Source organism: Megalobrama amblycephala, linkage group LG19, assembly GCF_018812025.1.
Source record: "Megalobrama amblycephala isolate DHTTF-2021 linkage group LG19, ASM1881202v1, whole genome shotgun sequence".
NCBI lineage: Eukaryota > Metazoa > Chordata > Actinopteri > Cypriniformes > Xenocyprididae > Megalobrama > Megalobrama amblycephala.
In genome coordinates, this window is record NC_063062.1 from 21882323 (window position 1) to 21910304 (window position 27982).

General features: G+C 34.9%; 1 protein-coding gene and 1 long non-coding RNA gene across 2 annotated transcripts in view; one reads left to right on the forward strand and one right to left on the reverse strand.

The window, feature by feature from the left end:
• The window catches only part of pclob (piccolo presynaptic cytomatrix protein b), an 81123-nt gene extending 59749 nt beyond the window's left edge, over window positions 1–21374 (forward strand). The window contains 15 exon segments of the mRNA XM_048168010.1: window positions 518–626; window positions 2407–2474; window positions 2923–3134; window positions 3286–3336; window positions 5219–5349; window positions 6205–6231; window positions 6795–6888; window positions 7544–7615; window positions 7903–8182; window positions 8962–9156; window positions 10529–10634; window positions 13487–13554; window positions 17033–17161; window positions 17290–17435; window positions 18865–21374. Coding sequence (XP_048023967.1) covers window positions 518–626; window positions 2407–2474; window positions 2923–3134; window positions 3286–3336; window positions 5219–5349; window positions 6205–6231; window positions 6795–6888; window positions 7544–7615; window positions 7903–8182; window positions 8962–9156; window positions 10529–10634; window positions 13487–13554; window positions 17033–17161; window positions 17290–17435; window positions 18865–19008 — 1832 coding nt within the window. The 3' untranslated portion in view covers window positions 19009–21374.
• Window positions 9922–23409, reverse strand: LOC125253829. The gene is made up of 4 exons (XR_007181550.1): window positions 22879–23409; window positions 18817–19038; window positions 13447–13497; window positions 9922–10154 (listed from the first exon to the last, which is right to left on the reverse strand). It is a non-coding gene; the product is annotated as an uncharacterized LOC125253829 (long non-coding RNA).
• Between the last annotated feature and the right edge of the window lie 4573 nt (window positions 23410–27982).

Below are 27982 nucleotides of genomic sequence, written 5' to 3' on the forward strand. Positions count from 1 at the left end.
CCGGGGTTTGGCTTGAAGTGGGCTTCAGTTTGCAGTGATGCTTTTAAACTACTTTTTCTCTCTCTCACCTCTGCACTTGTTTTGGTCCCTGATGCTGCAGGACTGTTTTCTTGTAGTGAGTGGAGCGCTCAGGGAAGCATGCTATTGATGAAGTGTGCATGTTTTTATGTTTGTAGGTAATTCAGTGATTGCTTTTCCTGAATTTCCCCTCAGGAATCACAATCTACCCGTCTATCTGTGTGTGATTCTATCATAATAGTTTTTGACATGTTTCCCCAATATGCAGCACCTTCACTTTTTTAGTGACGCACTGAACCAAACTTTGGCTCTCAGTTTGAGGCTTTTAAAAATAAACATACCGTAGGTGACTTTTATAAACAACATCTTTCCATAACAACCTGCAGACAAATAATGTTTACTTTTGGTTAAGACACACTGTGAGAATCTGTTTTTACTGTTATAACCTAATAAATGTATTCCACTCACTGTTCCTAATGCCATATGTTGTGTTCCTCAGGAATGCAGGTTCTGGAGTGGAATGGAATCTCTCTGCTGGGAAAGACATATGAAGAGGTGCAAAGCATTATGGGTCAGCAGTATGGAGAGGCAGAAATATGCGTGCGCCTGTAAGTAACAAAGATGTATTCAATGTTCAAGTCCACCACACTAACTAAAAAGTACCATGTTAATTTTATTTATTTATTTTTAATGTGAACAATTGTAGTACCATGAATTCCACTACTCAAAAGGTTGCATTTATTTGATAAAAAACAAAAAAAACAAAACAGTAATTTGATATTTTATTAAAATTTAAATTTATATCATGGTTTATCTGAGTACTCGATTCCAATTGGCTGAAAGGTGTGCATTCAAACTGTTAATCACTGCTCTATATTAATGTGCTGCTTTCACTGAAGCGCGCACACACACATCACTCTCACACAGAGATCGGAGATTGTGCTGCGCACATAGAAACATTCAGGAGCACAGAAACTTATCAACGCTGCTATTAATAAAATATCTTTGCTACTGAATCGCTACATTACATTTCTCAGCAACGAGTGGGTAACATTAATGGTTTTGAAGGAATTAAACATACAGCTTCATTGTTAGTAGAGAGATGCTGCACAGATGCAGGTAATTCACACACACATGCATCTATCATCTCTCTCTCAATAATTAATTCAAATAAATTCTCTAATTCATTTATTCAAATAAATGTAATCTTATGCACTACTTCATTTCTGATATTGTACGGAAGAGGATTAGGGCCAAGCAATAATAAAAAAAATAAAACCATCTCGATATTAAAGTTGTTAAATTTCGAGAAAAAACTCGTTAAATTTTGAGAAAAAAATGGTTAAATTTCAAGAAAAAAGTCTAGATACAATGTTGAGAATAAACTCGTTAAATTACGAGAAAAAAACTTGTTAAATTTCGAGAAAAAAGTCGAGATAAAATGTTGAGAATAAACTAATTAAATTATGAGAAAAAAGTCGTTAAATTACGAGAACAAATTTGTTAAATTATGAATTTGTTCTCATAATTTAATGACTTTATTTTCAACATTTTATCTCGACTTTTTTTCTTGAAATTTAATGACTTGATTTCTCATAATTTAACGAATTTGTTCTCATAATCTAATGAGTTTTTTCTCGTAATTTAATGACTTTATTCTCAACATTTTATCTTGACTTTTTTTCTTGAAATTTAACGCCTTTTTTTTCATAATTTAACGAATTTGTTCTCATAATCTAATGAGTTTTTTCTCATAATTTAACGAGTTTATTCTCAACATTTTATCTCGACTTTTTTCTTGAAATTTAACGAGTTTTTTCTCAAAATTTAACAACTTTAATCTCTTTTATTATTGCTTGGCCCTAATCCTCTTCCGTAGATATTGTGAAATATTATTACAATTAAAAAAAAAAAAAAAAAAAAACGTTTTCTGTTTTAATATATTTTAAAATGTAATACTCCAGTCTTTATTGTCACATGATCCTTCAGAAATCATTCTAATATGCTGATTTGGTGCTCAGGAAACATTTATTATTATTATCAATGTTGAAAACAGTTGTTCTGCTTAATTTTCATTCATTTGTTTTATTTATTCATTTTGGAAACAAAAAAAGATGTTTTTGAAAGTTGTCTCTTTTGTTCATCAAGACTGCATTTATTTAATCAAAAATATAGTAAAAACAGAAATATTGTGAAATATTATTACAAATTAATAACTGTTTTCTATTTGAATATATTTTAAAATGTAATTTATTCCTGTGATGACAAAGCTGAATTTTCAGCATCATTACTCCAGTCTTCAGTGCCACATTAACTATCAAATATGTACTACAGTGCCATGACTGTGCTCTTTAAGCTAATACAGTTGTTTTCTTGTCTTCTTTTTAGAGACCTAAACATGCTCTCCAACACAGAGCACCCACAACAACTGGAGCTCCATACTCAGTTAAGAGCTGGTGAGTGTCTCTAACATTTTATTTCCCTTCATACTTACATGTCTTCATGTCTTTAACACTAACTCAGCTTCCTTTAAGGTAAATGAGTCCATTCTGCAACCATCTTGGTCATGCACAGACTCCAAAATACTTGAATGGGAATAGACTAAATCTAAAACAAAAAACATTAGCTAAGTTTAGGTTTCAATTACATATTTCAGTGGTATAAATATTTAGCTTCTTAAGAAGGCTAAAAGGGACATTTTCAGATCCAGGTCCAGCTAATATGCATGCATAAGTAATTTGCTATTTTAACTGGAAGTTGGGACTTCCTTTCCTACAGCTTTCCTCATTTTAACCCTGAGTTATGAGTCTTCTTACACTCCTGACCGTGGAGAAGGTGTTCATATCGATCAGTATGTTGAAAAGGGATTGCTTTTGTGCTATAGCTGTTGTGTGTGTGTTGTAGGTGAGCGTCAGCGCTCTCCAGGTGTCGACCCAAAGCAGCTGGCTGCAGAACTACAGAAGGTGTCCCAACAGCAGGCTCCTGGCTCCGTGCTGTCTGCTCTGGAGAGAGCGGGACACTTGCACTCTGGCACCGGATCTGCCGCTTCTAGTGGGGTCCCCAGCCCAGGGCAACCCGGGTCCCCTTCCGTCAACAAGAAGCGTCATAGCAGCAAGGTACTGTATGTGTAAATGTGTGCAGGAAGGTGCATCTGCATGTGCCTCTTACTGTATATTGAGTATATATACTGTATCAAATGTTGTGTATGCATAAGGAACTGCAAAATAGTTTTTTTAGGGATTTATTTTCCATTATTTTGTTTTTCAGTCAGCAGAGGTTCTGAAGCCACAACCACATCCAATCACTGGTGAAATACAAGTAAGTCTGTGCAATTTTACATGTACTGTACAAGACAATTCTAAAGTTAATTTGAATTATATGGTTATGTTTTGACTGTGTTTGCATCATTGTAAGCCAGTCATTATTGCCATTTCCAGATATTTGAATATGGCAGCCAGCTGTATTAATTACAATTTGGCAACATGTAAACAGTTTTTGGAATATCTTTAAAGGTGCAATATGTAAGATTTTTGCAGTAAAATGTCCAAAAACCACTAGGCCAGTGTTATATATTTTGTTCACTTGAGTACTTACAATATCCCAAAGGTTTCCAACTATTTGTAAATCGTGAAAAAATTGCAATTTTAACCAAGGCTCTGGGACGTGTGAGGAGTCGCCTGTCAATTGCATCATACCCGCGTTAACCCTCGGTCTGCCTCGGTTTACGGTTTTATTTTGTAGAAACCATGGAAACACCAAAGACGCTTTAATATAATACACGTTTTAATAGACAAGGGAACAACTGTTTTGATATATTTATAGACAGAAAACAAACTGTTGTTATATAGATCAACATGTTTAGTCTTATTGTTTAAATGTAATTTTTTTTTTTTTTTTTTTTTTTTTTGCGAGTACCATGCTTTACCATGCCTCAGAGAAAAACACTATTTTGTGAAGTAGCTAACATGGCATAATCAGATGCAGATTTATTTTTAGTAACAGAAATACAGCATTTTCTCCATCATACAATATGTTTTAAAATGAATTGCATGCCATTTATCAACACAAGCCATCCAGCATTTAATATGATATTCTAAAATTGATCTATTTTACTGCAGTGTGTCTCACAGCAGCCACCGAGCGAACACACAGAGTAACATTATAACATTTTCAACACACTCAAATGTATCTAATATGATAAACAGTGCTGTGTTACCTCACATTCATGACCGGAAAAGTGGAAGTGGTGCCGGCGACTGTGGCATAATAAAATCCTGCTGCTCGCGGAGTGTGTTGTGCAATCGTTCCAGCGGCCTTGTTCAGCTCCCACAACACTCGGTCCTGCTCTGCTTCATACTACAATAACGTTAATAATCACATCCATGAACATGATTTCTTCCCGAGTCCTATCCCTATTCTTTTGCACCGTCCGTTGAGGTGAAGACCACATGTCCCAAGATTTCGCGCTCAAACTTGGCATCATCAAACTACGCCTTTGTTTTAAATAGGCCTCTAGCAACCTCTAGTGGACATAAATCCTACATACTGCACCTTTAATACATTTTAATTATTTTTTTAATATCAAAGCAAAAATAGTTGTGTAAAATGAGATCTGATTTTTTGTGGAAACACAAATATTTTGCTCTTCATACTTTTGCCTGTTACTGTTAAAGGAAGGGTAGACAACATTTTTCATTTTTAAACTCTTCATATCCTGATAGTGATCAAAATGTTATGTCATAGTTATCGTGATTATGGGTTGGCAACCCCATGACATTCTATTCTGAGCTATCTAAACTGTCAACATGAGTCTGCAACAGTCAGGTGGTACAAATCAGGGCTCCAAATTGTTTACGTTCATTATTATTGTAATCTTGTGTATTATTGTATTCTTGTGATGCTTTGCAGACTGCTGCGCGCATTCATGTGTTTTGGAGGAGGCGTGGCTTTGGAGAGGGAGGGTGTGATCTTATGCTTTCAAAGCTAGCTTGCTATTGCTAGTCTCTCTTAAATTGCCTACCCTACCTTTAAGTACATGAATAAAATTTTATATTTATATTATATTTTATGTCGAAATTTATGATCAGCCCTTATGACTTTCTCAAGTATTGGATTTAAATTGCAGCATCCCAGTGCTATTTTGTTCAATTTGAATGGGCTGCCTATAGTATTGTGTGTCATATAATTATTTTTCCCTCAGCTTCAAATCAACTATGACAGGAATATGGGCAACCTGATTGTACACGTACTGCAAGCAAGAAACCTCGCTCCTAGAGAAAACAATGGATACACAGACCCTTTCGTTAAGGTCTATCTCTTGCCAGGGAGAGGGTGAGTGTCCCTGTGTGTGTGTGTGTGTGTGTGTGTGTGTGTGTGTGTGTGTGTGTGTGTGTGTGTGTGAGAGAGTGTGCAAGTGTTAAAGTAAAAGTAAGAGTGAAGAATGAAAGATTTAGAGACTCTATAGTACCTGTATTCTTTTATGTTTGTCCTTGTCTGCATATGTAAGTGTTGTAATTTTGATTACTTTATTGTCTGATTTGTCTTTAAGTTACTTGAGTCACTTAATTTGGTTAATTTCCCCTTTTTTTTGGGATAGCTCTGTTGATGTTTTTCTCCAGGTCTTCCAAAAAAATCCCTGAAAATCACTTTCGTTTCTCCAGTATCCAGATTCTAGATATAATGACGTGTATACAAATGATTCCAAAAGTTACCTATAATAACTTGCATATCCAGTGGGCTAAAAGGTCCCCTTTCCTGTGTAGAAGTCCTTACCTCTTTAGTACAGAAATGACTTATTGGAAGGCTAAAGTGGAAGAGATCTTCTTTAGAGAAGTCAATTTTTATTAGCTTAACCTTCCTCTCTTAACATGCTACCTAGTAATCAAGCTCAGTGTCTCGGACTGCGGAGACAGCACAATCGATATGGCTTCCACCAGTATGGGGTGTGTAATGCTATATCTGCCATCTCCTAATGGCCATATCTGCAGTGTTTATGAGATTAGTTCCTATTACCTGCACAAATGATCCTTTTGTCTGGCGTTAAAAGCTCGGCAGCCATGACTCCACCCTTGAGCCACAACTTTTTTGGAGGGGTTTCTGTCTACCCTTCCTTGGATTCTCTGACTGTTGTCTGTTTGTCTGTCTACTTTTACTTTGCATTCCATACAAATCTCCGGATTGGTTCAGACAAGTCATGGTTGTCCAGAACGCAAGGTAGCGTGGCGATTCTGTTTCTTTTCATTTTACTTTTTCATTGGTGCGTGGGTGTGTGTGTATGTGTTTGGATTTCCTTTCTTTCATTATCTAGCTGTCATTCATGTGGTGAAACCTACTGCGTCATCTGTGAAGTGTCTCAGATCTACCTCAAAGCAACCTCTACCTCTGAAGTTTTTGATGTGAAGTCAATAAATTCTTCAAATGATTCCCTCAAAGCCAGTAAATATTAAGTTCAGTTGTGCAACTCTACCATTGTTTAAATTCACATCAGCTCATTGTAAGAGTCTACCGCTACTGTATGCTTGCATAGATTGCCCATATACCCATGTAGAAGTAGACATTTTTCCACATTTTACTCTGTGATCTGATAATGTCATCATCATCATTGGTGGCATGGACTGTAGATGCATTGGTGTCGCCTCTTGTGAGGTCATTTTTTTTATGAAACTCCACTATCCTCAAGTGTGGCTATATAAATATACTATACATATATATCAATTTCAATGCATCTTCTAAGTCTATTGCTCCTTGTATCCTCTCTTAACATGATGACCTCACAGTGCTGAGAACAAGAGAAGGACTAAATATATCCAGAAGACTCAGAACCCAGAGTGGAACCAGACAGTCATTTATAAAAACATCCATCTGGAGCAGGTAAGTACAACAATGTGTATTATATTTATTTATACACTGCCATTCAAAAATTTGGTGTCAGTAAATTTTTCTTTTTTGAAGAAATTAATACTTTTATTCAGCAAGGACACATTAAATTGATCGAAAGATATATATTTCTATATCAAATACATGCGGTTCTTTTGAATTATATTTAAAAATATAGGCCTTGTTTAGAAACATTTGCCAGTGCTGCTTATCTCTTCTAATGAGATAATATCTGTAAAATATTATATCTATATGAAAAATTACATTCTCTCTCACTTCTGTTTTTTTAAAATACTCTTTATTACTTTTTCATACAGTCATTCTTCATGCAGAATTCATCTTTCATCTCTCTCTTTCTCTAGCTATATATAATGTTATATAAAGTCCAAGGAATATGCACAGAACTTTACATGTAATTACTAGTCTAAGACACAAGGGAAGTTATATCACAGTCACTTCCCCCATGTGTCCCATTTTTTCCATCCAAACTTGGCATTCCATGCTTGAAAACACTGAAAGTTGACCCAATTTTGCTGTCGTTGCTATGCTGTTTACTGAGTCACAGATTTCATATTTGTGCCTTCATAAATTATGTCTTTAGCCCACATCTGACTGAAATTTTGTGTTTGTGTGTGTGTGTTCGGCTCAGCTGAAGAAGAAAACTCTGGAGGTTACTGTGTGGGATTATGACAGATATTCCTCAAATGATTTCCTGGGAGAAGTGAGTGTTGCTAGATAAGTGTCATTCCATGCAGCACTTGTGGCAGAGATAAACATAATTAGCATAGCATCAATTCCTTAGATGTGATTCAAAGTATGCTAGCATTTTGTCTTCTCTTCCTCTTTATTGTTATGCAATTTGTTATTCTTAAGTCATTTTAGCTTCTGTCAGTATCTATTTACATTAATATCCACCAAAGAATAGTTTATAGTTGACTAAAGGAAAGAAATTTCTCTGAAGTCAGAAGGCTAAATGTAATCTAACACATTATGAATATGATTTTGTAGGTGCTCATTGATCTTTCAAACACGACTCAGCTGGATAACACACCTCGCTGGCACCCCCTAAAGGAGCAAAGTGAGAGTATTCACCATGGAAGAACCCACCCTCCACAGGGACCAAGCGGCTCTGGGGGACTTGGAGGTCAGGGCGGCCCTGGAAGTCAGGGAGGTCCTGGAGGGCCAGGAGGTTCTGGAGGTCAAGGAGGGCAACCGGGGAACCAGCAGTCCCCTAAAACCTCTGTCATCAAGAGCCGAAGTCACGGCATTTTCCCTGACCCCGCTAAAGGTAGGTCATGCATACTAAACAAAAATATACACAGGAATCGCACAGGTGGTTCAACTAGTTTAGGGTCGGTACGATTTTTTTGAAAGCCTCTTACAGTCACCAAGGCTGTATTTATTTGATCAAAATACAGTAAAAACAGTAATATTGTGAAATATTATCACAAATCACAACTGTTTTCCATTTCAATAGATTTTAAAATGTAATTTATTCCTGAGACTGCAAAGCTGAATTTTCAGCAGCCATTGCTCCAGTCTTCAGTGTCACATGATCCTTCAGATATCATTCTAATATGCTGATTTGCAGCTCAAGAAACTGAATAAAAGTATTAATTTCTGCCAAAAAAAAAAAACCTTACTGACCCAAAACTTCTGAATGGCTGTCTATAATTAACAGGAGATATAAGGTTTAAAAGGATAGTTCACCCAAAAATGAAAATTCTGTCATCATTTACTCACATGAATTTCTTTGTTCTGCTAAACACAAAGGAAGATATTTGAAAGAATGTCAGTAACCAAACAGGTCTCGCTCCCTTTGACTACCATAATATTTATTTTTCCTACTATGGTAGTCAATGGGAGGCGAGATCTGTTTGGTTACTGACATTCTTTCAAATATCTTCCTTTGTGTTTAGCAGAACAAAGAAATTTATACAGGTTTGGAACTACTTGAGGGTGAAATAAATAAATGATGACAGAATTTTCATTTTTGGGTGAACTATCCCTTTAAGGGTTATTTGGGATCAGTGCTGGATTAATCGAGGGCACATACTGTATGTTCAGACACACAGGTCCCTACAATAGAAAAGTCTCACAGTAGTCCCGGCAGCTCCAAATCTTCCTCTGAGGGTCACTTGCGCTCCCACGGCCCCTCACGCAGCCAGAGCAAAGGCAGCGTCACCCAAGCACACCTGGAAGAAGCCGGGAACGCCATCGCTGCAGCCGAGGCTGCGGTGCAACAGTCCCGTCTCCAGCCAAGTAACCCTTATTACTTCACATGAGCTCACAGCCTATCGTTCTCTGTCTTTCTTTCTTCCTTCCTCTCATTCTCGCACTCTTCCACTATTTCTTTTCCATTCCCTTTCGTCCTCACCTTTCTATCACATTTTTTTGTTTAGTTTAGTTTTCATTATTTTGTGTTAATAAATTAAAGCCTACACCTAAAATCACAAAATGAAAACGTCTAACTCAATAATAGACAATATCTTATTGAATATTAAGAAAAGTGAAAAATTAGATTGCCCTAAAGTACTTTTTAAACCTTCCAGCATTTAAATTTAGACATTTGAGTGTCAAAACGAAAATAATCCCATCTAAAAGATGTTCATTTTTAATAAAGCCTATAAAACATTAAATAATTTAAACAACCAATGTCTGTTAAACTCCCGTTCGTAAATCTCAAACCTGCCTTTAGCTGCAGTAAAACTTAGGTGAGTCAGTAATTAAAATTTTTATTTCCCAGATAAAAGTTAATGCCAGACATTCAGGCTCAATCTTTTTTTTTTTTTTTTTTTTTGTAAAACTGCAATTCTGTAGTAGCAGAGGAGGCTTTTGTTGTATTAAATAAAAAAAAGATCCCTAGAAGTATTCTTTGCCAAATGTTCCTGCTGTCATATAGATAATCGATGCTAAATTTGCATATTGAAGACACTTCACACTGACATCCAGAGCATGATGAACCCCTCTGTTACCTCATTTCCCCTTGCAAGTAAAATCCCAGGCCTTTACCCCAGATCAAACCCATATCTATGTCCGCATGACTGTGGTGTGTAAAAATCATGAGCTGGTTTCATGTGAGGGCGACTATGCAATCTGTGGATGAGTCCGTGTAGAGACAGCCCCATCTAAAGGCAGAACTGGCCCCATACTGATCATACAACATCTTCCAGCCAATGAGAGCAAAGTATCGAGTCAGATGACCATCATGGAGGGATCTCTGCTAGAGGAGGTGAGAGACACGTGACTCCTCCCTCTCTCTAAATATAAGGATAAAAATCAGCACTAATCAGCACATTACACGTCCATTTTAGAAGCAAAACACAAAAATGTTTAAATCTATAATCAAGAAAGCCACGAAATTTGCATAAATTTCTGTTCTGTGTTTAAACCGATGTTTAAAGTTATTTTACAAAGAGTGCATTACCTTTCATTTCACCGTGGTCTCTTTTTTTAGTTCTTCTCTTGCTTATCTTTTCTGTTCATATGTGAATAAATGCATATCCATTCTTTTTGCATAAACTGTTTTTAAATTAGTAATGTAAATAATGAGCCCTGTCCTTTATATGACACATGTCTAATTTCTTTCACTCTGTTTGTGTGTGTGTGTGTGTGTGTGTGTGTGTTTCTACAGATAAAACAAACCACAGAATGATTGATGGGGATGGATACACTCTGGACAGTGAAGATGCCATGGGCACTAATGCTGTGGACAGCGCCATATTTCAGGTCCCTCAGCTGTAAGTATGCCTATTTAATCCTGCATTTGCAATTAATTTGTATCATATAGACTTCAAATATTCAGTGAAGTGATAGGCTGATATATTGGATGATATTTGGCTATTTTGAGATTATCTGCATTAGTTAATAGAACAGAAACACTAGTGCCACCTATGTATATAGTGCCGCTTATGTATATAATATCAAAATATATATCAAAAGTATAGAATTAATGTTGTTGTTAAAGTCTCTTATGCTCACCAAGCTGCTTTTATGGTTAAAAATACAGTAAAAATAGTAATATTGTGAAATTTGAAATAACTGTTTTCTGTTTTAATGTATTTTAAAATGTAATTTATTCCTGTGATGGCAAAGCTGAATTTTCAGCATCATTACTCCAGTCTTCAATGTCACATGATCCTTCAGAAATCATTAATATGCTGATTTGCTGCTCAAGAAATATTTATTATTATTATCAATGTTGAAAACAGTTGTGCTGCTTTATATTTTTGTGGAAATGGTGATACATTTTTTTCCTCAGGATTCTTTGATGAATAAAATTTGAAATGTATCTTTTGCAACATTATAAATGTTTTTACTGTCACTTTTGATCAATGTAATGTCTCTGAATAAATATATAATTATTATCATAATTAATAGTAAATATTAACTTCTTTAAACAAATCTTACTGACTTACTAGTGTATCAACAATTTGAGTGAAAATTTTAAATGCAAAACTGAATGAATTTCTTATTTGATTTATTGGCAAGAAATCTGCAGAATCTGAAATATTTCTAATCCATTTTATGTCAATTTTTATTTATTTTAATAATTAAAAAATACATAAAACTTCCAAATTTAAAGCTGCAGTCCGCGATTTTTGGCCCTCTAGCGGTTAATAAACAGAACTGCATGTGTTTTGCGGAAGAACATTGTAGCTACTTGAGCTACTTCTCTCTGTGTATGTCTATGGTATATACACGACATTCAATCAGATTACCTCTTCTTTCGCGGTCAAAACTGACTGCATCCACACAAGCCAGCATTGTGCTACATTAGTGCTGTTCTCGACAATATAACCTTTGTAAAAGTGGGGATTTAGTACTTACTAGCATGAAGAACAAATAGATTGCATGTAGATTTAAGATTAAAACTCTCTTCGATACAAAAACATACCCTTCTACGAGTTACTGTTTTTAATGTTGATAATATTATACCAGCAAGAATATTGTCTCTATTTGGCAACGAAAGCCACAGCAGAACTGCAGCACACAAACTGTTTCGTGAGCGAATCTGTGGCTTTGAATGAATCAACAATGATTCAATGATCCATTCATAAATACAGCCGCTAGCTTTGATACTGAAAGAATGAATGACTCGATGATTCCCTCATAAAAACAGTGACTTACCGCCACCTACTGGCGGTTTTAATGTTATATTTAAAAGCATTACTTTGTTTTTATGTATTTATTGAATTTTTAAAAAATTTTAAGGCATTATTTATTTTACAAAGGTATTTATAAAGGTAAAAAATGCACTGGAAAAATTTATTTAAGAAGGCAAATATTGTCCCTTAATGGAAATGTGTAACTGCAGTCTAAGTGGAAAAGAGAGGGTATACAGAAGGATGTTTGATATGTACAATTGCACAAGTGCTACTGCTAAGAGTGCAATGTCAAAAATTATAAGACTACATATAAAATAGCTATCAAAATTAATGTTGGTAACTGTAGTTTGACTAAAAGTAATGACTAAGACTTGACAAAAATGTGATGACTTTTCGTTGACTAAAACTAGACTAAAATATGAAAGACTAAAATTACTAAAATGTGACTAAGACTAAGGAGCATTTTCATCTGAAGATAAAGACTAAGACTAAATCAAAAATGGCTGCCAAAATTAACACTGTTCTCATTATATAATTTTTGTAAATTTTGTACACAAAAAAAGTTGCGGACAGCAGCTTTAAATGACATTTGAAATCTTACATTTTTAGACCCTACTCTTTATATATTAATCATATGTGACCCTGGACCACAGAACCAGTCATAAGGGTCAATATTTAAAAAAAAAAAAAAAGAGAATTTATACATCAGCTTTCCATTGATGTATGGCTTGATAGAATATGACAATATTTGACAGAGATACAACTATTTGAAAATCTGGAATCTAAGGGTGCAAAAAAAAAAAAAAATCAAAATATTGAAAAAAATCGCCTTTAAGGCTGTCCAAATTAAGTCCTTAGCAATGCATATCCACTCACAAAAATAAATTTTTGATACATTTACGGTAGGAAATTGACAAAATATCTTCATGGAACATGATCTTAACTTAATATCCTAATGATTTTTGGCATAAAAGAAAATTCGATAATTTTGACCCATACAATGTATTGTTGGCTATTGCTACAAATATACCCGTGCTACTTATGACTGGTTTTGTGGTCCAGGGACACACACACACACACACACACACACACACACACACACACACATATATATATACATATACATATACATACATATACACACACACACACACACACACATATATATATATATATATATATATATATATATATATATATATATATATATATATACACATACATATACATATACATACATATATACACACACACATATATATATACATATATATATAGTGTATGTATGTATGTATATGTATGTGTGTATATATGTATGTATATGTATGTGTGTATTTTTGATTCATATACTAATAATGTACTAATATATTACATATATACTAATATATACTAATCATGTATATCAAAATAGTAAAAAAATAAAATAAAAGACTGCAGTACTCACACCTTCAATTTCTTTGCTCTATCATTGTTCATTTCATCAGGAAAAACATTCCTAATGGGACAGATAAAAGCAGAGGACTTGAATCTTTGAACCTGCCAGATTCGGAAGGTAATGATCTGTTTCGTATTCCAGATTCTGTTCACACACAATCTAATTCTAGTCATGTGCGTGCTTATAACAAAAAACCTTATGAGAACAAAATAAAATGGGCAAACTTTGAGTCATAATAGAGCTTTGTACTTTGTTATACAGGGTAGTCAGTACAGGTCAGGTTCACCCCTGAGGTTGAATTAACACTTGTCAGGAAGCTGTTTGGTAGACTAAGAACCTGTTAAACAGAGGAAAACAGCAGTCATCCCCTTCTGTTCTGCCACTGTGTCACTGCCATACACTGCTGAATAATTCATCACAGCAGAGGGTGTGTTTTTGTTGCTGTCAAAAGAAACAGACGTCGGCACAACAAAACATGGACTCTTAACTGTGTCATGAGTGTGGCAAAGTGTCAAAAGAGACATTGGACATTTTTGCTTATCTTTGTACAGCATAATGAACATTACTCAAAACATTGTTTTGCCACCAATATCTTATTCTGAAGTTTAGCATTTCATTATATATATATATTGATTTATATTGTGAATAAATATATTTTTTCTTTTAACATACATACAGGGGTTGGACAATGAAACTGAAACACTGGCCAATATAGTTTTGGAGGTTTCGCACCTATAAGTCTACTTGTGCTAGATGGGCAGGTCACTGTCAAGGACTACTGAACCATTCTGGAGGACCATGTGCACCCAATGGTGCCTAAAGTTGGTGTTGTGTATCAGGATAATAAAGTTTTATTTAAAGTTCCCCTGTAGTCAATAATTTTATCCCTTAAAACTCATCTTTGATCACCAAAATGACATATTTGAATGTTTTTTCCTGTGAAAAAAATTTCTTCATGCATTAAAATAGCTTGAATGTATTTTCACGGAGCCATGACTATGCAAATTAGCCCCACCTCCACTCACTCACACCAGCTCAGAGATCCACTTTTTACAACGTCAGACACATAGCGGTAATTAATATGATTAGCCTTTGGCTTGACTACGTTATCAAACAGCTAATAATGTGTTGCTAATGTTACACAAACCGTGGTCCCGTTAATCTCAGAGTCAGACAGCTGCCTTCTGAAAATTAGTATCCTTTGAACAACTCCGAACATCAGTGGAGAAAGGCATATAGTTCATCATAACATCGTAATATACATCATAAACTCGCTATATTGCTAAATCTGCACATTTTTTCGTGATTGGGTACAAGTTAGTTTGTGACAACAGAAACACCAGCGATATCAAACTGCGTTTTTGAGACTGTCCTCAGTTTAAAAAAGAGAAAATACTCAGCAATGGTGCTGACTTACAGTTGCAGGAAAAAGTATATGAACCACTTGCAGAATCTGTGAAAATGTGAATAATTTTAACAAAATAAGAGAGATCATCCAAAATGCATGTTATTTTTTATTTAGAACTGTCCTGAGTAAGATATTTTACATAAAAGATGTTTATATATAGTCCACAAGACAAAAAAAATAGCTGAATTTATTAAAATAACCCCGTTCATAAGTATGTGAATCACTGATTCTTAATACTGTGTGTGGTTACCTGGATGATCCACGACTGTTTGTTTGTTTTGTGATGGTTCTTCATGAGTCTCTTGTTTATTCTGAGCAGTTAAACTGAGCTCTGTTCTTCAGAAAAATCCTCCAGGTCCTGCAGATTCTTCAGTTTACAAGCATTTTTTGCATATTGGAATCCTTTCCAGCAGAACCAGTCCCTAAATTGTCCTCAGTGTGAAAAGACAGATCTCAAAATCATTCAGTCACTGCTGTAAAGGGTTAAAATATGCAAAAGATGGTGGAAAACTGAAGAATTTTTGGGACCTGGAGAATTTTTCTGAAGAACAGAGCTCAGTTTAACTGTTCAGGACAAACAAGAGACTCATGAAGAACCATCACAAAACATAAAAACAGTCATAGATCATCCAGGTAACCACACATTAAGAATCAGTGGTTCACAAACTTTTGAACTGGGTCATTGAAATAAATTCAGCTATTTTTTTTTTGTCTTATGGATTATATGTAAACAACATCTTTTATGTAAAATATCTTACTCAGGAAAGTACTAAATAAAAAATAACATGCATTTTGTATGATCTCACTTATTTTGTTAAAATTTTTCACATTTTCAAAGATTCTGCAAGTGGTTCACATACTTTTTCTTGCAATTGTATACATTTGCACATGGTTTGTCTTAAAGGTGCCCAAGAATGCTTTTTCACAAGATGTAATATAAGTCTAAGGTGTCTCTTGAATGTGTCTGTGAAGTTTCAGCTCAAAATACCCCATAGATTTATGTGAGTAAAGTATTTATTTGGATGTTAAAGTTTTATTCTGAGTGAATTTGAGGCTGTCTTCCGTGGCTAACAGCTAATGCTACACTGTTGGAGAGATTTATAAAGAATGAAGTTGTGTTTATGAATTATACAGACTGCAAGTGTTTAATAATGAAAATAGCGACGGCTCTTGTCTCCGTGAATACAGTAAGAAACGATGGTAACTTTAACCTCATTTAATAGTACATTAGCAACATGCTAACGAAACATTTAGAAAGACAATTTACAAATATCAGTAAAAATATCATGCTATCATGGATTATGTCAGTTATTATTGCTCCATCTGCCATTTTTTGCTGTTGTTCTTGCTTGCTTACCTAGTCTGATGATTCAGCTGTGTGCAGCTCCAGATGTTAACTGGATGCCCTTGTGTAATCCCTTTCATAATGTTGGGAACATGGGCTGGCATATGCAAATATTGGGGCGGACACCCCGACTGTTACGTAACAGTCGGTGTTATGTTGAGATTCGCCTGTTCTTTGGAGGTCGTTTAAACAAATGAGATTTATATAAGAAGGAGGAAACAATGGGGTTTGAGACTCACTGTATGTCTTTTCCATGTACTGAACTCTTGTTATTCAACTATGCCAAGGTAAATTCAATTTTTGAATCTAGGGCACCTTTAAATCATATTAAAAACACCATATAGACATATAATAACATTAAAAACTTGATTTTTAAGTGAAGTTGAACATTTCCCATGGCCTGCATAGTCACCAAATCTGAATATTATCAAGCCACTTTGGAGTATTTTGGAGAAGTCAGGAAACGTTTTCCTCCTCCAGCATCACACAGTGACCTGGCCACTGTTCTGGAAATGGAATGGCTCAAATTATTGTGGTCTAAAACCAGATGTTTCAGTTTCATTGCCCAACCCCAGTAGTTCATAGTTTATAAACGTTTTGCCTACTTAGGTTTACAGCGTTTCCTTTTTGCTCTGTGCAAATTTTTAGTTAGGCATCTACCCCCTAGAGGTCGCCATTGCCAACAACTTATATTAATTGATCTTGAACAGCTAACAATATGCAGTAAGTAAAGATAAATACAACAGATATATGAAATAGAAGAGGTTGTATTTTGTTATTCTTTCTATCTATCTATCTATCTATCTATCTATCTATCTATCTATCTATCTATCTGACTGTAGGTAAGATGATAGGTGAGATCAAGGTTGCATTGAAGAAGGAGATGAAGACTGAAGGAGAGCAGCTGGTTCTTGAGATCCTGCAGTGCAGAAACATCACCTACAAATTCAAATCTCCAGACCACCTACCTGGTAATGAAATGTTCCTCAACACATACTCATTATACCATTGCAATCAAGTAATGTAGTCAAGATAAGTCATTTGAGAAAGATTTTTAATACTTGATCTTGAAATGCTGATGAATCTGTTATATTTGTAGACTTGTATGTAAAGCTTTATGTGGTGAATGTGGCAACTCAAAAGAGGATCATAAAGAAGAAGACCAGAGTGTGTCGCCATGACAGAGAGCCATCATTCAATGAGACATTTCGTTTTAACCTGAATCCTGTAGGCCACTCTATTCAGGTGAGAGAAATTACAAACTGAAGGAACTTCAAAATATATATAGTCTCACACACACACACACACACACACACACACACACACACACACACACACACACACACACACACACACACACGGGTTGCGGACCTGCTAACAAGAATTTAAATTGTTGTTGTTACGTAAATCTCAGTACTAAACAAAGAGCGTTAATTGTGGGATTATTTGAATACGTCAATTTAAATGAAAACCAATTATTTAAGTTAAACTAAAATTATTAATTCAAGTTAAATGAACTCCATTGATTCTAGTTAGCTGTACATGGTTGATTCTATTTGGTTTTACTTGTTTTAATAACATGGAACCACTGTCCATGAATTAATCATGTTCAGCCAAAGAGCTATTTTTTGGGGGTTGGTAAGATTTTTTAAATGTTTTTGAAAGTTTCTTATGCTCATCAAGACTGCATTTATTTGATCAAAATACAGTTAAAACAGTAATAGTGTGAAACATTTTTAAAAAAAATTTTTTTCATTTTTTTTAAATAATCTATTTATTATATTTTAAATTGTAATTTATTCCTGTGATGACAAAGCTGAATTTTCAGCATCATTACTCCAGTCTTTAGTGTCACATGATCATTCAGAAATCATTCTAATATGCTGATTTGACCCTTCGCTGGGAGTTTGATTGACAAGCGATCTAACCAATCAGAACGCCGAATCCGCCATTTTGTCCGACAAAGCAATCAGGAGTTAGAAGATTAACCTCGGTGGACTTAAACTTGAAAAATGGTGTGTACTGACATCTTTGCGTGTTTGAAACAACATTACTTCTAATGTTCATTCATGTTTATTTGATGCTATTAATGAACTAGTAGGAAGAGATGATCGGTTTACGAGCCTCTTGAGCTGAGGCACTACAGCGATCTGTCACGACACATTAAAGAGCCACAAAAGAGGTTTTTATTGTTCGAATTTCTTAAAAAATTACATAATTTGAAAGCTGGGACTTTGTTTAATATCATAAGTAACCTGCTCTGTCTTGTCTGTCGACGTGTTGTCAGTATCCTCTTTGCTCCGGTATGTATTTTTCACTGTATGTGGGTGACAGCGCCACGGCTTGTCGGACAAAGCAACAGTAACTAAGGGGGGCGGGTCTTTGCGAAGGGTCAGAAACATTTCTTATTATAATGTTGAAAACAGCTGTGCTGCTTAATATTTTTGTGGAAATCATGATACATTTTCAAGATTCTTTGATAAATAGACTGTAAAGTCTTTACAGTCACTAAATAAAAGTATTAATTTATTTTAAATCTTACTGCCCCCAAACTTTTGAACAACAGTATATGTATAATATTATTTAAATAATTATTTAAATAATTTAACTTGAATCTTTTACTCACATTTTGTTTGCCCTTTCCCCACGTCTTGTATCCCCTTCCTCCTCACAGCTGTTCCTGGTGTCAAATGGAGGGAAGTTTATGAAGAAGACCCTGATTGGCGAGGCCTACATCTGGCTGGACAAAGTGGACATGCGTAAGCGGGCAGTCAGCTGGCACAAGCTAATGGCCACCACCAATCAAACGCAGCCATAATCAGACGCACATCCATCTCCCATCAGAACCCTCAAAAAAAAAAAAAAAAGAGAGAAATAAAACAGGAAACAGTAGGTTCGTCAAACTGGAATGGCTGACAGGAGAAAATCAAGGTGAAGAAATAAACTGACTACTGTGTCGAACAGTCTGTAGGGTCAGACTTCTGGTTTTCCCAACCATTCCCAATCAGGATATGTAAATCCATTTCCTCTCCCAGAGCACTGCTGTTGTCTTTTTGCGGGAGTCATTTTTGCAACTACATTCTACATCTAAAATATCGTAGGCATGGGCCAATTATTACTTGAGGTTTTCTACATTTCAATGCCATTTCAGATGTTATCACATGTTCAAGGTCATATATATTTCTCGCAAAAAAAGAAAAGAAAAAAAAAGTAAACATTATTCACATGGAGATAAACGTAGCATAATTTATAGTTCTTTACACAATCATGTGATATACAATGACCATATCAGTCTATGTTATGCACTGTATGGAAGTTATACTGTAAGGAAGAAAGACAATCGTAAATATAATGGATTTCCCTTTTCGAATGCAGCATCCAACCGCACACAATTTAAGATTCCTCCGTTTATATTGTCTCGAGTGTCGTCTTCAACGTTTAGGGAATGTTGTGACTGATGTCATTGAAGTTGAGATGATCTGGTTTTCACACAATCTTCTTGAGATGTGTCGAGAATGGCTGTTTGTTGGATGCTAAATGAGGGCGTACTTTGTTTTTAGCATCTCAAGCCCTCGAATTAGGTTCTCTGAAGTTAAAGGGCATCTATTCTCTGTCCAGAAGTATGATTGTACGTGTCCGCAATGTGTTTGTTTTATGAAGAGCATCTTGAAGTAAATGTCATGTCAGTGGTCAGATGTTGTCATCAATAGTCTCCGTTTTGTGATCAAGTTGTATGTGGAATCCAAATATGCAATGACAAAAAAATATATATATTATTAATATTAATTAACGTACACCTTTCTGGCATTTATATAAGGGTTTTGGCTCAATTGGCTCGACTAAAATCCAAATGTTATGTTTGTTGTTTATTTGAATGGTGCAATGTCCTACGTCCCGTGTCACTGTTCCATAGTGGTGCACTTTTTAATATTGTTTTTCTGCTGTAAAGTTCATCTGTTCATGTCAGTTTAGCTACGAAGGATGGTTCTTTTTCATTATGATCACTGCCTCTGCACCATATCAGTGTACAGCTACACTAGTATGTGCCATCGATGGATAAAGGCACATGTTTTTGTCTGTCTAGGTCCTGAAAACACCATTATGTAATTTAACTTAACGGTCAGTGTTTCCATTATCGATATCAGTGGACATATCTCACACATGGAAACGGAGTGTTTTGTAACCTGGCTAATAAAACGTACACAGACGTTTCCATATGATTTAATCTGCATCTTGCACAGCTGGTGCACAGATGTATCTGAATAAAAGGTTGCTGTCATAGTAAGATAAACTATTGTGTGCCAACCTGATGTTTTAACCAAACCACTGCTTCTGTTTGGGTAAATCTATGCAACATGGATTATGTTCTTTGAATGCATATACCTTAACATGCGACATCCAGCGAGTGTCTGAATATATGTATATCTGTTAAAGAAAACAAGAAATTAATTATATGAATATTGTATAGTGTTTATTTTTATTTATTTATTTATTTTTTACTTCCTCTTTATGGCACAGTACATATTAATAGTATGCACTTTACGTTATTGTTTTCATAGGTTTCCAAATGTCATCATAAATAATGACAAAAAAAATATGCTAAGATACCAGAAAATTGGGATTGGGAAACATAATGGGAAACATAATGCATATTTTCAGTTGTACCCTTTAAGCAAGCACATTCATTTCTTTTTGACTACTAAATATTATCTTCTATTCTTATATTACTCCATTCCTTTTAAAATCATGATGCGTTTGATGAATTCAGTTGCCGTAAATAGTGTGAATGTAATTTTTTTTTTTTGTAAATATATAGGATATTTTCTACGAGAAGAGGTCTGAATATTTATTTGGTCTGACGTTGAGCATGTGATTGTGATCAAGGTCAAACTATGTCTGTACATATACTGTATTTGTCTAAGTGTGTAAGAAAGTAATATCTGGATTGGTTTAAAATCATGTGTTCAATCAACCCATTCCAACCCAACCTGTTTGATGAAATCAACAACATCTCTCAGAATGAAAATGAAAAGAAAAAAAAAAAGAAAAAAAAAAGGAAAAAGACGATACAAAATTTCCTGTCAAATTGAATGGTTGTCAAAGAGTTTCTATGTTTTTACATAGATGTTGCATGTTTTGTTAGATGTTTGTTGATATATTTTGCCTCCGGATTCAGTTTAAAAAGAGAGAAAAATTGAACACATCATCTGAAGTTGTATGCCGACTGTAAAAATGCTTGTAAAATGAGTCTTGTTTTTCACTTCGTGTAAAAAAAAAAGTAGAAAAAAATCTAATGTTATGGTTTTGTGGTTGTCCACAGGATGTCATGAAATTATGCAAATTGTGCAGTAGAGAAAAGATAATATATGAAAAATAACAAATAAATAAATAAATAACTTTCTCCCTGCGTCCAAATAATAAAGAATAGATTTATTTCAAATGTGAAAATGTTTGGTATGTTTTGATTGTTAATGTGCTCATATCTGGTGAAATGTTTACATTTTTCATTCTTATTTGATGGTTATTGGATTAATTCAATTGTCGCTTGAATTGTCTCAGCCCTATTTTAGGACCATTAAAGTTTTTTTTTTTTTTTTTTAATTAAACATTTTAAATGAATAATATTTACAACAAAGCCCAAAATCCGCCCACAGTCATAAAAGGTAAAAGATACAGAGATTAAAAAAGGGGGTAAGAAAGAGGAAAATTGTAAAATATAAATTATATACACTGCCCTCCAAAAGTTTGGAAACACTCCTGGCAAAGTGTGGTTTTGGACGATATCAGCATAAATCCTTATAATTTTTTGGTGCAAATACATTACAGTAACTTGACATTATCATTTAAGACTAGCAATAATAATTTTCATTTTGATTACATAATAATGGCAATATATACATGTCAAAATCAGATATGCCCCTTTGCCAGCTGTGATGCCTGGTTACTGGTTTAAACTTGGCCCAGGTTTGTAAAAGATTTGTAGGTCAGCACACCTTAATAGCTTCAACAATTGATTACCAATTAAGTTTATAATACAATGAACCAATTAGAACCCAGTTTAGGTCAGATAGCTGCTAATGGTGGATATTTTGATAAACTTTATATAATAAAATATGTTTTCATAGTTTGTGTTGTCCCTTATCAGTGCAAAATTATCACAAATTAAAAAGGATTCATGCCAGTATTGTCCAAAACCCCACTTTTCTAGGGCGTTTCCAAACTCATATACAACACACACACACATATATATATATATATATATATATATATATATATATATATATATATATATATATATATATCGATTTGGGGTGAAATATGTGAGCGAATTAATAGGTTTTGTGCGATTTACAATCTTGTGTTTACAGTTTTTGGCCAGCAGAGGGAGATGTCTGTCTAATAATAATTACAAGGGAAGTAGCTCAGAGACTGGCCATATACGTGAGTATTCAAAAGAAGTTAAACTTAATTAGCTCAGTTGTTTCGATTTATGAAAATAATCACTTATTTGAAATATATGATGAACTGACCAACTAAATGATCATTGCGTGAACTGCAACAAACATGCACGTATACTAAGAAAAAAAAAGAGGAAATGAAGGAGAAAAAGGGAGTGTGACTCATCCGGGCCTCATTATCCCCTCAGCATTTTGTCAGGGTTAAATTAAAGAACACAAGGCGGCCTTACCAGAACGATTACAAGTCCTGACTCCTGCCACCACACAAAGAAACTACCACTCATCACTGTAGCCTCAGGTCTGTTTCAAAGCAGGAGCAACAAGAACCATGTACTCGAAACAGACTATGAGAGGAGTGTTTGTGAGCTTCCATTCTCTCTCTGGGTAATGCGAGGCAGGGCATGTTGCCATGGAGACGGGGGTATAGGGGTAGGAGGACCCAGGGGAGCGATGTAGCTTGGATAGCAGGATGTGCTAGTGAGTGTGTGATACTCATCATCCTCAGTTCAGTAGACCATGATAAATTCTGGTTTTTGATGTGTCTAATCAGCCAGCATTACTCGATAATACTGTGCAAATGAGAACGCTTTCCCTGAAAATCGAGCGAAAGCCGCTCACGATTTTTAGCTCGATATCCGTCGCAGAATTGCTTTGACAAACGTCTTATATCTGAAGTTAATTAGCTTCCTCAAACTCCCGAGAGACAATGGTCTGTTTGTTTCAGAATCAGGCCTAATAAACGCCGTAGCTAGAGTTACCGAAACAAGCCTGTAGTAAATAAATAAATGCACACACTTTAGTTTCATAAATGGAGTCTAGACCCAGGGGGAGGTTGCATAAACCACTAAGACTAGTCTTACAATTCAGTGATCTTTTTTGTTTCTTTAAGACTGTTCATAACTTTTTAAGTCAGTTACATAAAAAACGTAGATTGGTCTAATTTGATAAAGAAAAGTAAGACTGCCCCTTGACTAACTGTAGTTATGTTAAGACACTGTCTTTACGTAATGGCTATGTCTATAATCTACGTATTGGTTTATAATCTTTTAGCTGTGAAAGACACTTAAATAGGAGCATTCACGTGCGAGGGACCATCCTAAAATGTAAAATGCAACTATCTGTTTGTTTTCATGTATAAAGACCCTATTTGTAAAATAAAATGAGGTCTATGTGTAAAAATTATTTGTAAAATATTTAGTTTCTGTTATTGCGTTACGGAAGCCCTAACCGCATGGTGAAAAAAAAAAACTTGGTAGGGAGGAAGAAAAAAACGAAATCTTATCTCGTTATTTCGACATATTAAGTGTTTATTTCAAGATATTAAGTCGTTATTTCAACATAATAAGTCGTTATTACGACATAATATCTCGTTATTTCAAGATATTAGGTCGTTATTTCGCAGCAAAAGCTAGAATTACGATCCAATACATTAGTGTTGCGCCACTGAAGACGTTGATAAGTGCGTGTCCTTTATCATACTTGATAGACAACAAAGAGTTATTATGTCGTTATATCGACGTATTATGTTGAAATAACGAGATATTGTGTTGTTATATCGACTTATTATGTTGAAATAACGAGATATTATGTCGAAATAACGACTTAATATCTTGAAATAACGAGATATTATGTTGCTATATCGACTTATGTTGAAATAACGAGATATTATGTCGTAATAACGACGTATGTTGAAATAACGAGATATTATGTTGATATAACGACTTAATATCTTGAAATAACGAGATATTATGTCGTTATAACGACTTATTATGTTGAAATAACGAGATATTATGTCGTAATAACGACTAATTATGTTTAAATAACGACTTAATATCTTGAAATAACCACTTAATATGTCGAAATAACGAGATAAGTTTTCGGGGTTGTTTTCCTCCCCACCAAGTTTACATAGGCTACTTAATATAATACTGAACAGTTAGGTGTAGATGTGTTATTAATTTATTTAAATTAAGTTGAATTTATTTTAATCAGTTTATTTATTTAAATCAAATTCATATATTATTTTGATACAAATTATTACTTATTTAAATCATTTTTTATATCAATTTATTGTAATCAAATTTATTTGTTAAATCAAATATTATTTGTTTATTTTTTATATTTAAATTAGATACAGTGGCATGAAAAAGTATGTGAACCCCTTGCAGAATCTGTGAAAATGAGAATTATTTTAATAAAATAAGAGGGATAATAAAAAATGCATGTTATTTTTTTAAACTGAGCTCTGTTCTTCAGAAAATTCCTCCAGGTCCTGCAGATTCATCAGTTTTCAAGCATTTTTGCATATTTGAACCCTTTCCAGCAGTGACTGTGGGATTTTGAGATCTGTGTTTTCATACTGAGGACAACTGAGGGACTCAAACACAACTATTAAAAAAGGTTCAAACATTCACTGATGCTCCAGAAGGAAACACGATGCATTAAGAGTCGGGGTGTGAAAATCAATGGTTCACATACTTATGAATGGGGTTATTTGAATAAATTCAGCTATTGTTTTGTCTTGTGAACTAAATGCAAACATCTTTTATGTAAAATATCTTACTCAGGACAGTACTAAACAAAAAATAACACACATTTTTTATTATCCCTCTTATTTTATTAAAATAATTCTCATTTTCACAGATTCTTCAAGGGGTTCACATACTTTTTCATGCTACTGTAGATTGTATTTATTTATTTTAAACAATGTATTTATTCTTTTAAATAAAATTACATTTATTTAAGCAGTGTTTATTTTAATCAAATATATTTAACCATTTTTATTATTTAATTATTTATTTACTGTTACTATTTTATTATTTAATTATATATATACAGTATACAGTATCTCACAGAAGTGAGTACACCCCTCACATTTTTGTAAATATTTTATTATATCTTTTCATGTGACAACACTGAAGAAATGACACCTTGCTACAATGTAAAGTAGTGTACAGTGTACAGAGTGTACAGCTTGTATAACAGTGTAAATTTGCTGTCCCCTCAAAATAACTCAACACACAGCCATTAATGTCTAAACCGCTGGCCACAAAAGTGAGTACACCCCTAAGTGAAAATGTCCAAATTGGGCCCAATTAGCCATCAATATCACACACTCTTATCACCTTATTGAGCTCACAGGAGAAGTTCCATATGACTGTGCACAACATTGTAGATTTTATGACCAAAAAAACTAATGTTCAGGAAGGAAAGTAAAAAAAAAAAAAAAAAAAAAAAAATCAAGATTATATTTTGCCTAGCAATCATTGTAGATACAATTATTTGACTTACAGTACATAACCTAAAGTAGCTGTTTCTCTAGTTTAAGTTGATTATTTGCATTCATGCTAACTTCACTTAGCTGTTATGGCTGTTTGGGGTGATCACATTCAAGTCAATCACATTCTCTGTTAGGTTTAGTTCACCCAAAAATGAAAATTACTGCAAGCTTTACTCACCCTCAAGTCATCCTAGGTGTATATGACTTTCTGATGAACATAATCACAGAAATATTAATAAATATCCTGAAGCATCCAAGCTTTATAATAGCAGTGATCTAGGTCTCATTGAGTATGAGCTGAAGAAAGTGCTTCCATCCACATCCATCCATCCATCATAAACGTACTCCACACGGCTCCGGGGGGTTAATAAAGGCCTTCTGAAGCAAAGCGATGCATTTGTGTAAAAAACATTTGAAATCCTTATTTAAACAAGTCATGAAGTAAAATATATAGCTTCCGCCAGACCGCATTCCGTATTGAAGTTACGAAGAAAGGGTAAACTGGCGTCACGTCAGTTAAACTTTTTCCTTAAGTTGAATAGGGAAGGTGTAGGACGTAGTGTAAGCTTTGTGAACTGCAAGAGTTTTACACTTTCTGCGTATGTTGAATACGGAAGGCGGCTCGTGCGGAAGGTAGAAATTTTACTTCATAACTTGTGAACAAAGTCGGCCAATACTGAGCCGACATTCGGACATTAACATGTAAGTGCTGCACAGTGTTCACTGCGTCAACTGCATAGAAGGCTGTCAAAGAAGAGAGGAGATTGTTGAATAAAGTCGTTATTTTTGTTTTGTTTTTGTGCACAAAAAGTATTCTCGTTATAAATATTGAACCACTGTACTCACATGAACTGATTTAAATATGTTTTTAGTACATTAATGGATCTTGAGAGAGGAAATGTCATTGCTGGCTATGGAGGCCTCACTGAGTCATCGGATTTCAACAAAAATATCATAATTTGTGTTCTGAAGATGACTTACAGGTGTGGAACAGTATGAGTGTGAGTAATAAATGACATTATTTTCATTTTTGGGTGAACTAACCCTTTAATGTTAAAACACTGTAGTCACTTTGACTATTTTAACAATGTCTTTATGGACCTTGACTGACGATAATTACACTGCTTTCTATTGGTGATATATATAAAAAAAAAACGTTAAAAACAAAGTAGACAAATGTGTCTAATGTGCATCAAAATTTGAGAGATCTAGCACAAACAACCACTGAGTTACTGATGCTCAAGGAAAAAGTGTTGCTATCATCCCCAGTCTCCCCTTATATTTACAACTTTTCCACGGACTCCCAGTTTGAAAACCCTGGTCTAGACAAACAGATCGAGACTCTCCTGCCGTCATTAAATGAGCTTGGTCATTAGCTTTTACCGAACGGCCCAGGGTCAAGCCACAGGCGCGCTCACAAACACACCAACACTTCGCCGACACAAAGAGTTTCACCCGCAAATGCACCTGGAAGGTCCTCGGAAATGCTTTTAATGCACATCAATGTCTAATACACTTCACTGCCAGAGCCTCTTGTGTGCAGGCCCGACCCCATAAACACAGACCTGTCTGAAAAGAGTTGGGTGAACACATTAAACTGCAAGCAAAGTGCACATGCACTCCGCTTTCCAGCATCCTTTAATCATCGGCTGGGCCGTGCATAAGAGGAAAGAGGTCACAACAGCGCTGTCTATTTAAGACCTATTGGGAATTTTAATGAGAAAGTGTGTTTTTGATGATGGGACGGCATCTTTTCATTTAGCCGAGTGTTGGCCCAGGGCTTTTATCCTGGTCTGTTATAGTTGGCTACTCTCTGTGCTTGAAGCTACAGGGTCACTGTATCTCTTCTCCATCAGAGGGGCTGCAGTGGTGCATCAGTACAAAACCTCCTCTAGGCCCTGTTGGATCCGCCGTTCGATGGGATGGATGGGTGCTAATGGACCTTCATGCAGACCAGGGAACAAAAGCACAAGGCCTCTCCTATTATAGAGCTCGCGCTCTCTCGCAGTCTCGCGCCCTGTTGCACGCGCCTCGCTTTGACACTCGTCGTTGCC